The sequence below is a fragment of the Garra rufa genome, unplaced genomic scaffold, assembly GCF_049309525.1.
Source record: "Garra rufa unplaced genomic scaffold, GarRuf1.0 hap1_unplaced_361, whole genome shotgun sequence".
NCBI classification, from domain to species: Eukaryota; Metazoa; Chordata; class Actinopteri; order Cypriniformes; family Cyprinidae; genus Garra; species Garra rufa.
The window spans coordinates 3,325-14,794 of NW_027394628.1; the positions used below are offsets into that span (position 1 = coordinate 3,325).

General features: G+C 41.1%; 1 protein-coding gene across 1 annotated transcript; it reads right to left on the bottom strand.

Moving 5' to 3' along the window:
• Positions 1-535: 535 nt before the first annotated feature.
• On the bottom strand, positions 536-9,514 carry LOC141317123 (BRISC and BRCA1-A complex member 2). The gene is made up of 4 exons (XM_073832934.1): positions 9,155-9,514; positions 3,512-3,594; positions 2,215-2,368; positions 536-875 (listed from the first exon to the last, which is right to left on the bottom strand). Coding segments are annotated over exons 1-4 (303 nt in total). The 5' UTR covers positions 9,157-9,514; the 3' UTR covers positions 536-811.
• Positions 9,515-11,470: the final 1,956 nt, after the last annotated feature.

Below are 11,470 nucleotides of genomic sequence, written 5' to 3' on the forward strand. Positions count from 1 at the left end.
TTCTGAGTCTGACGCACTCAGTTCAGTTCATGAATCTTTCTTGTAATGAGCTGATGATCAAAATCAGGTGCCTTAAATGAGGAAGACATACAAAATGTGCAGAGCAGTGGGCCCCGAGGACTGGAGTTGAGAAACACTGCTATATAGCATTTAGGCCTTGTCTGACCTTAATAAATGCTAACATAAATTATGTTTTTCAAAATACTAATAAGGAATTTATGAGTGACAGTCACTCCAATTAGTTAAGGCATTAATTAACAAAAAGTAACACCGTAATGTAAGAGCAGCAACACACTAACAAGTGATGCATTTATTACATCTTAAATTTATTTAACTAATGTTAATAAATGGAACCTTATTGCAGAAGTATTAACAAAATAACACACTGATACAGCTCAGCTAATTATTTATCAGATTTGCCTAAAATAAACTGACACACAAAAAATAAATAAATAAAAATTGTGGATAAATTAAAAATGTAAAACACTTCAAAAGTAAAACTAATATTAAAATAACAGCATAACAAAACCAGAAACAGAGTAAAACAAGTAATTTGATTTATTGTTGCAATCTATTCCTAAACATGAGAAAACACAAATAGCATATAAATTATAAAAAAAAATAATAATACACACAGTACTTTTAAATGTACCAAATAACATTGCTAATGAGGGCTGGAACATTGAAGAGGACTAGTTGGCAGACTTGTGAGTCACAGGTTTCTTTCACACCTGCTTAACTCTGAGTACATGCTGTACATCATGTTCATAGGCCATCTATTCAAATCAGAGAGCTCCTAATTCACATAAACCTACAGTTTTCCATTGGCAAAAGCCCCCTCCTGGAACTGAGGGATAAAGCTTTTGAAGTAAGCCCTGTGGGAGAGAGAAAACAAGAGTGAGAGACACAGAAAAGAAAGAGAAAGAGACACCATCACCCTAACCTCCTGACTGTTAACTTGACTAATTACTAGAAAAATAACTTTTATTTAAAATAAAAAAACATAAATAATTTAATATGACAACCGCACAACAACCAATCAGGTCAAAATACAGAAAAGATCAACTAAATGTCCACATGGGCTAGTAAAGTTAATCAGGACTTCTACATTTTTAAAGGGTTACTCCAAGCCAAAATGAATATTTTGTCATTAATCACTTACCCCCATGTCGTTCCAAACTGGTAAAAGCTTTGTTCGTCTTCGGAACACAATTTAAGATATTATGGATGAAAACCGGGAGGTTTGTGACTGTCCCATTGACTGCCAAGTAAATAACACTGTCAAGGCCCAGAAAAGTATGAAAGACGTCGTCAAAATATTCCATCTGCCATCAGTGGTTCAACCATAATTTTACAAAGCTACGAGAATACTTTTTGTACGCAAAACAAAAATAATGACTTATTAAACTTATTAAACAATTAATCTCCTCCACGTCACTGTAGAAGCATTTTGAATAGTATCCTCTGGATGCAAACATCGAATCAAAGAGTAAATTAGCGTAGCAAACATATCTGTGTGACACAGCTGACAGAGAACAGTGTACGCTGTTTGCGTCCAGGGGATACTATCCAAAATGGCGCTATGTTGACGTGGAGGAGACGAACAGTTGAATAAATTCGTTATTTTTGTTTTCTTTGCATATAAAAAGTATTCTCATAGCTTTGTAAAATTATGGTTGAACCACTGATGCCAGATTAACTATTTTGACAACGTCTTTAATACTTTTCTGGGCCATAACAGTGTTATTTACTTGGCAGTCAATGGGACAGTTACAAACCTCCCCGTTTTCATCCAAAAAATCTTAAATTCTGAAGACGATCAAAGCTTTTAGGGGTTTGAAAAGACATGGGGGTAAGTGATTAATGACAACATTTTCATTTTGAGGTGGAGTAACTCTTTCATCTCAGCTTGATTAAGGCAAGCCAGGAAGCCAAAGGAAAAGCCATCCGAGCAGAGATAAGAAACGGGTCGAACACAAACAAGAAATGTATTATCTTCAACACTTATCACACTCGGGACAAAGACTGCTCTCCAGCTATGAGGTGTGGCTGGGCGAAAAGTCCAAAGGTGAATGCTACACATTCCAGTAGTCTCCAGAAAATTCACTTTAACAGCATTCAGGTCACCATTACACACGAAGTAGAACCAAATGAAAGCAATAACATTTCACAGTTGCTCTTTGTTGGAAGGATTCATTATTTATTTGTTCTTACTTGGCTCGTTTGGCCATCTCGTTGCCGTCCCAACGTGGACTATAGGGGTAAGATTTCTGCACCTGAGAGTAGAGCTGCCCACTGGTGGTGAAGTGATAGATAGACTGAAATGTGAGGGTGGGTTGATCTCGAGGGAAGTACAAAGGCAGGTCCACTACAAAAAGACAGCATGGAGAACAGCTCAAATACAAACCATCCAGAACAAAAATGGTAAAGCATGAAAGATACCACCATGAACCAGTAATAAAGGTTCATAAAGGCAACCCAGGGTCACTGGACACACAGCACTGCATAAATGAACCTATTGAGACAAAGCGCATTTAGGACACACCCACACCGGGGGTGGGGGTTGGCAATCCAGCGCTCTCTATTGACTTTGTATTGTGGGAAGCGGTCTCCTTGTCATTTCTGACTTATAACAAAAACAGAACAATGTCTAAAAGCTGCTATGAGACAAGGTGCACAGTAAACAAGCTAAAAAACACAGAACTACGTTTTTATAAGCTGTCGACCCAAAAAACGAGTGTTTAAGGACACAAATAGTTGTAGATGTCAAGGTATTTCATGTTGGCCCATTCAGTTGGATCATTTCTCCAACAAAAGGAAGGTAAGAAAAGGGAGCACTGACATAGACCAATAATATGTAGTTTCTCAATATATCTTTATGAATGTTTACTGTCGCTGTTAACATTCCCTCCAGCGGGCGTAGCTCTCAGAGTTATATGAAACGTTGTGCTCTACATTTGTGTCCTTAAACGCTTGTTTTTTTAGGTTGACAGCTTATTAAAAATGTAGTTCTGTGTTTTTTTAGCTTGTTTACTATACACCTTGTCACATAACAGCTTTTAGACATTGTTCTGATTTTTGTTATAAGTCAAAAATGACAAGGAGGCAGATTACTGCAATAAAAAGTCAATGGAGAGTGTTGGATTGTCTTCCCCCCAGGTGGGCATGGTTTTCAGATTATGACGCGTGTCGCTCTGTCTCTATACATACAATTCACTGCAGTTTCTAGTTGAAATGTTCACAAATGATGAATCCAGAGAAACATGAAGCACAAAAAAAGCTAAACGACTTGTAGAAGCAAGCTAAAATTGCATGGATGCTTCAGTAAATGCATTTTTTATCCAAAATTAAGAGAAAAATATTGCTTACAGAAGCACCTTTTATGGATGTGTGTGTTACCTGAATAGTGCAATGCAATACCCAAAGCAACATATTTCAATTTTTGCAGAAATGTTGCCAATCATTTCCAAAGACCCTGGGTTGCATAAGGGAAAAAGTTTGTGTATTTTACCATGGACAAGGAAGCAGAAGTCTTTCCACATGAGCAGAAGGGTGAGCTTGGTAAACCCAACAGCATCATACTCTACCACACCCCTGAGTAGTCAAAATAGAGAAATATTCATACTTGACAATACTGTTGTATAAAATATATATAAAGATAACGAAGGTCTTGGTATATCCCTGAAATATTGATATGACTGCCAATATCTGTACTATTAACCTGCAGTTTAATTAAAGGGATATTTAAAATTTTCCCAAAAATGAAAATTTGATGTTTATCTGCTTACCACCAGGGCATCCAAAATGTGGGTGACTTTGTTTCTTCAGTAGAACACAAACTTAGATTTTTACCTCAACCCGTTGCAGTCTGTTAGTAATTTAATGGCAGTGGATGGGCACCAAACCTTTGAAAGTAAAAAAAAACAAAACATGCACAGACAAATCCAAATTACACCCTGCGGCTCGTGACAATACACGGGCGCAAGGCGCGAGACCGCGTTCCCGCTGTCGCCGGACCCCCACCAAAAGTATTCGCTCGTCCAGTTCCAAGAAATGTGACTGTTCCAGTGTTCTATGCAGCCAACAAACCGGCTCTGTCGCCCGTTTGCCTGTACTCAAAAGCCGTTCTCACGGCTACCCAGATAAATCCAAAAAAGAGTGTATTTTCTGGTGTCCCGGCCACGGCCGATGGTGTTTCATGTGTAGTAAGCATGCCCACTTCCCAGTGCCCATCTCTACACACAAGCACAGCCTGTCACACAGGTCCCGCGCACATAAAATCGACTCAGATCGATTGCGCTTCACATGTGGTAAACGTGCCCACTTCACAGTGCCCACAGACATCACATTATGCACGTCCCAAGGTTTCTGTAAAAACGAAACCAAAGTGCATTCCCTATATGCAGGCGAACGTTGTTTGCAGTGTGTTAAATGTGCCTGTTGCCACACAACCACATCCACACACAGACATAATAGTTCCCGCTATCAGCGCCCGCGCCCCGAATGTCACGAGCACGTCTCTTGTGCCACAGCACACCGAAACCACTCCGTTACTGAACGAACGGAGCGCGCTTCGTATTCAACCTCTAGCTATTCATGCAAACACATGGGAAAAGCTTCCAGGGGTTTCGAAATGGGTGCTGGGCATTATAAAAGGAGGCTATTCGCTACAGTTTCACCGACGCCCGCGCCGCTATACAGCGCGTCGAGACCACGATGCAGACAGAAGCAGCACACCTGCTTCGAGCCGAAGTGGCGAAACTATTGAGCAAAGGGGTCATAGAGCCCCTTTCTCAAGCTCAGAGCGAAGGAGGGCTGTACAGCAGATATTTCCTGGTACCGAAAAAATACGGTGGTCTCAGACCCATACTAGATCTAAGGCAACTGAACAAAGCGCTGGTGAAGCGTCGGTTCAGGATGCTCACGACCAAAAAAAATCCTCGCGCAAGTTCGCCAAGGAGACTGGTTCGTGTCAGTGGATCTGAAAGACGTGTATTTTCAAATACAGATAGCGTCACGTCACAGGTGGTTTTTGAGATTCGCCTTCGAGGGCCAGGCATATCAGTACACAGTCCTGCCGTTCGGTTTGTCCCAGGCACCCCGTACATTTACGAAGTGCATGGACGCAGCGCTCGTTCCTCTCAGACTGAAAGGCATGCGCATACTGAACTATTTGGACGATTGGCTGATTCTAGCGCAATCTCGCTCAGTGCTCGTGGAGCACACGACCATGTCATTTGGGTCATTTGGGCGAAGAGCTCTCTGTCTCCCAGTCAGAAGACTTCCTTCCTGGGCACAGAATTGGACTCGCTGTCAATGATAGCGCGGCTATCACCACAGCATGCAGCAGACATTCTGCGCACAGCGGGCTTGTTCCGCTGTGGCGCGTCCGTCCCGCTCAAGAAATTTCAGAAAATGCTGGGTCTCATGGCCTCAGCGTCATCAGTTCTCCAGCTGGGTCTGCTCCGCATGCGCCCACAGCAGTTCTGGTTGAAAGCGCGCGTTCCGCGTCAAGCATGGGCGTCCGGTCGGCTTCGTCTCACGGTCAATCAGAAATGTGTCACAGCCCTGAAACTGTGGAAAGTAGTCGACTGGTACCAGTCAGGTGTAAGCCTGGGGACTTCCTCGAGAATAAAAGTGGTGTCTACGGATGCGTCCACCTCGGGATGGGGGGCTCTGCTCGAGGGCAGACCGTCTTTTGGCCAGTGGTCAGAACGGGAAAAGCTCCTGCATATCAACTGCCTCGAAATGCTGGCAGTACAGAACGCGCTGACGCGCTTCTGTCCCCAAATAAAGGAAAACCATGTACTAGTCCGCTCGGACAACATGTCAGTGGTGTCCTACATAAATCGCCAGGGTGGTCTCAGGTCCAAAAACCTATACAGGCTTGTAGAACGCCTCCTGGTATGGGCTCAGCGCAACCTGCGCTCGCTGAAAGCAGCGCATGTGCTGGGGCTCCTAAACATAGGGCCAGATAGACTGTCCAGGAACAACGTTCCAGCAGGCGAATGGTCTCTACACCCACAGACAGTACAACTACTGTGGAAGAAATTCGGCAGAGCGGAAGTAGACCTGTTCGCGTCTCAGAACAACGCTCACTGTCTGGAATTTTTCTCCAAAAGCAGGGACGCGCTGGCCCACGAATGGCCCCGCCGTCATCTCTATGCTTTTCCCCCCGTCTCTCTCCTACCTCAGGTGATAGAGAGGGTCAGGGAAAAAGGATGTTCAATACTGCTGATAGCGCCGTTTTGGGAAAACCAGCCCTGGTTCCCAGCGCTGATGCAGCTGACGAGCACTGCCCCGTGGCCGATACCAGTGAGGAGAGACCTTTCATCTCAGGCCAGCGGCTCGATTTGGCATCCTCACCCAGAGCTGTGGTCCCTTCATGTCTGGGCCACCAGCGAATATATGATGAACTCCCTAAAGGAGTATTAAACACGATCACGCAGGCTAGAGCCCCTTCTACGAGACGGCTCTATTCCTCAAAATGGTCTGTGTTTTTGGGTTGGTGCGCAGCCCGCGGCTCGTCACCCACTGACTGTGGTGTGACGGAGGTGCTTTCCTTTCTACAAGAGCTGCTGGACAAGGGCAGAACCCCGTCCACGCTCAAAGTCTATGTGGCGGCCATAACAGCGTTTTCGAGGACAACGCTAGGTCAGTCAATAGGAAGGAACGATTTAGTTATTCGCTTCCTGAGGGGAGCTAGAAGACTGAATCCCCCCAGACCTCCCTCAGTCCCCGTATGGGACCTTTCTGTGGTACTAGAGGCCATGAAAGGTGGACCATTCGAGCCTCTGCAGACGATTGATCTGAAATACCTGTCTCTTAAGACTGTGTTTCTGTTGGCTCTTGCTTCAGTGAAGCGCATAGGTGACTTGCACGCGCTCTCCGTGGGCGCGACGTGCATGGAGTTTGGACCTAATGATTCTAAAGTCATACTCAAACCCAAGCATGGTTACGTTCCAAAATCCCTCAACACACCGTTTAGGGCACAGGTCATCGCTCTGTCAGCCCTACCGGTCACTGATGAGGAAATGGACGCGAGCCTCTTATGCCCAGTCAGGGCATTACGAGCTTACGTGTCTCGCTCGTCTGCTTTTAGGCAGACAGAACAGCTTTTTGTTTCGTTTTAGGGTCCCCTAGCGTAAGATACTTACGCAGTACGAGAGACCTCTCGTAAGAGAACGTACTCGGTTACTAACGTAACCTCGGTTCTCTCTAGAGAGGGAACGAGTACTGCGTATCTTGCCGTGCATGCGCACGCTCTGGTTGCTTCGATGATGAAAAACCAGATAATAGCTGCCTGCGAGCGGTATTTATAGGCCTAGACCACGCCCTTTTAGGCAGGAAGCGACGCAGTGGGCGCGGAATGCTCCCATTGGATCTGGCGTCGCGCCAGGCCTCGCTCTAAAGGCTGCTGCAGTTGCCGCAGAGCAGCCAATAGGCGCGCAAGCTGTTTCGCCTATGTCTGTATGCTGCTGCAACGCGCTTTACATTATTTCAAAATTAAGGATAATTTTTGGCTTCAATATCTCGCAGAAAAGGATTTTCCCCTAGCGTAAGATACTTACGCAGTACGAGAGACCTCTCGTAAGATAACCGAGGTTACGTTAGTAACCGAGTACGTTTTTGCGAGAAACTGAAAAGTATTTATATAATTTTTTTTTTTTTACCCTTGATACACAGCAATGTCCAACTCAGCTTAGCATCCAGCGCCTTACATGTGTACGCGCTCTGGCGTAGTATACTCAAGCGCCGGAAGGGGAAATCAGTGAAAAGTTAACAGTCCCGGATGAGTTCGCGCAAGCAAACGTAATCTTTTAGCTTTAAATCAGTTTGAACAATCAGGATAAGCACAAGTAATTACTATTTTGAAGAGTCGCTATACACACAATCTGTGCACTGTGTAAACAATGAGTGTAGTACACATGCGACAGATCGCTTCCGGTGTTTGCATATACTATGCCAGAGCGCGTACACATGTAATGAGCCAGATGCTGCGCACGTACTCGGGACAGTTGTTGGAAATGGCTGTATATCAAAGGTCAAAATTATATAAATACTGTTCAGTTTCTCGCAAAAAACCGATCATTTCGTGTCTTAGCACATCAACGTATCGTCACAAGCCGCAGGGTGTAATTTGGATTTGTCTGTGCATGTTTTTTTTACTTTCAAAGGTTTGGTACCCATCCACTGCCATTAAATCACTAACAGACTGCAACAGTTTGAGTTAAAAACCTTTGTTTGTGTTCTACCGATGAAATAAAGTCACCTACATCTTGGATGCCCTGGGGGTAAACAGATTAACATCAAATTTTCATTTTTGGGTCAACTATCTCTTTAAGACCTAAATGTGACTTTAAAACAACTGTCAAAAGAATACACAGTAGCCCCAAAAAGTATTTGGACACTTAAGCTACTATTGCAATTATGTAAGTCTTTTCTCATCTAATGCAATGTCATTCATACATTTTTAGAAGCCAAAATACTTTTAAGGGCCATGGTATCTTCTGGGCCATTACCAGAGATATTTAAAATGGTAAATGTAAAGAGAACCCAATTGAAGAACCACATATTCTTGGTGATGCAAGAGATATGAATAATGCATTGCCCTACTAAATCCCAAAACAAGTTTCCCATAATAGCCTTCATTAATACCACTTCACATTTAATAAATCATTGTGCTAGGTTGTGCCTCTTGCCAGACTGCCTTGTCTGACGACATATTAAGGTGTGTTAATAAACTGGAGACATCTTGGTGCCTTGTGTATTACAGCCTATTATAAAGTGGCTGTTTGTACTTGTTTATGAGATTAGAAGCAGAATTATCCTAAGTAATTAAAAAAAAAAAAAAAAAATGAATTAATGTTGGTAACTAATTTCTCATGATCATAGGGGCGTGGTGAGTAGCTATACTGGTTACCACTACAGGTATGGACTTGCAAAGCCAGTTTTATGTATTCATTGTTTTTGATTTGGAGGGTTACATGTCTAAAGTGAATTTGAATCTGTACAATTCTAGTTTTATCTAGGCTCCTTTTATAATAAATTCCTTGTGTTTTTCTCATTTTTAAGCTGTTAAATGACTGTTAAATGAATATAGTTTACTCAAAATGTCACAGAGACCAATTAAGCAGTCTTTAAGGGGACTCACATTCCAAAGTGACTGAGAAAAGCAGCAATGTATTCTCTCCGCTTGTGATATCCTTGAATAACATACTGAACCTGTTAAGAAAGAATCAATAAAAAGAATTAAAAGAAAGTGTATTGGTGGAAAAATAACCAAATGAATGTGGCTGAAAGAACAAAGTCCCTGCACACCACAAGCAATTTTTTTAAGATAAACAGAACTGAGATGGATAATGATGCTATCCTTGCAAAATCGACAATGGTATTGACCTGAACTAAATTAACATTGACTAGAGCTAAAAACACTTATCTTCTGTATAGCTGCTGTATAACTGGGAACCTCTAGAGGTCTCAAATTTTAGATTTTGCTAATATTTTTTTTTTAAAGAAAGATAGACATGTATAGCGATGAAAGCCAAAATATTAAATGTCATGGATGTATAATTACTGAGTAATCCACTATTTTGTAGAGGGGGGTTAAAATGGCAATTTTCACCTGAGATTCAGAGCCAAATTACAAAGGGGTAAAATGACTTCAGAAAGATGACAGCATCATAATGTTATTTTTACACAGAGATTGGCAAGAACTTTCCTTTTGGTACCTTCATTTTTAAGGCCTTGTGGTTCAGTTCCAGACATACTGTAAATATAGCCATATTTGCAGTATCTCTGGAACTGAACCACAAGGCCTTAAAAATTAAGGTACCAAAATGTACCAGAAGTAAATTGTTGAATTGTACATGTTTTCACTGGTTAAAAAACAAATGTCACTTTGTATACAGTCAGTATTTATTTTATTTTGTCAATGTCTGAAGAATAAATAATGTTGACATTAGAATTGTATCTTGTTTCCCTCTATCAAAACAATATGCATAGAACATACCTGTCTGAGTGCTAAAAGTGCACTAAAATGGTCAAGTTGAGACACATTACCTTGCTCTCTGTAGTCTAATCATAAGATTCTATATGATAATTAGTATCAGGTATATTTGGAAGAAGGGATTTTGTTCATGTTAACAGCTTTTGAAGCTACCAAAAGTTTAAACATGCAGTTTTGTAACATGCTTGAAACAAATTCCACACCTCCAAGGGAAAAGTGGTTGCTTTCTCCACACAGTGCATTCATATCAATAAAGCAAGATTTGCCTGGATTAATTATTAGAACTTGTTTTTTGACCATTAAAAATGTGTAGTATACTAAATCTCGATATCTCTGGGATTAAAGCATACAGGTCATTAAAAATTAAATTTTCAAAAGAAAAGTTTCTTAGGAACCAGAATCTAAAATCATATTAAGATAACTTTACTGACATTGAGTTACTGTTCTAATAACTTTTACCTAAAATTTAATTTCAGAGGATTAACTCTCCCCTTTAGGTTATGCTGCCTAAACGGTGCAGTAGAGTAGTGTGAAAAGTTGCGCTTTTATCTGTACGCATACACTGAGCCGCTTCAAACAGTGCACCAGTAGCACTTCAACGGACAAAAACACACACAATTATGTCAAAATGCATGGTTTTGGCGGGTTACCTCATAAACATAGTCTTAAATGAGTTATAAAGTCTTAAATGTCCGTAAAGAGTTGGGAGAAAATGTGTCAGACCTGTGTCAGATTTGCGTCATGCGCACCAGGTTTTAAAGAGACCGCGCTGCTTTTAAAATGAAACCTGCTAAAATCTGTCATTGATGTAAATCAAATAACAAAAGAAAAAGAGAAATAATCACTCGACTGCTCTAGTAGCTTATTAACTTTTGTAGCTTGAATAAAGATTAATCTGTATAGTTTATGCATATACAGTTCATAGTTTAGGTGAAAATTGTTTTAAAATCACTCAAATTAAATCTTCTTATATATTTCAGAGGCTAAAATAAGAAATAATAGCTTTCAATTATATTGTAATGTTGAGTGGCTATAATTCATAGGTAAAATTGAGGAAAAATGCATTTAATAGAGACACCAGTCAAATTAAAAACATTGTAAGCATTGTTTAGTCATTGTAGTAGTAATAACTGCCTGTTTTTGCAAAAAAAGAGTTTTATGGCTGGTAAAAAAAAATTGGCCAGTAAATTTTATCACATCACCGGCCATTGGCAGGTGTGGCAAAAAAGTTAGTTTTAGGCCCTGCACACAAACTTTGGAAAAATAATATTTATGACACTTACAGGTATGTCCTATACAATTGTTTTGATAGAGGGAAAAAAGATGTTCTCCTAGTTTCAACATTATTTATTCTTCAGACAGTCTGCTTTAAACACAATAAGTATCGGCTGTATACAAAGTGACCAACATTTACCACTGAAAATGGGTAATATTCAACAATCTAAAAATGGAGCCGCATTG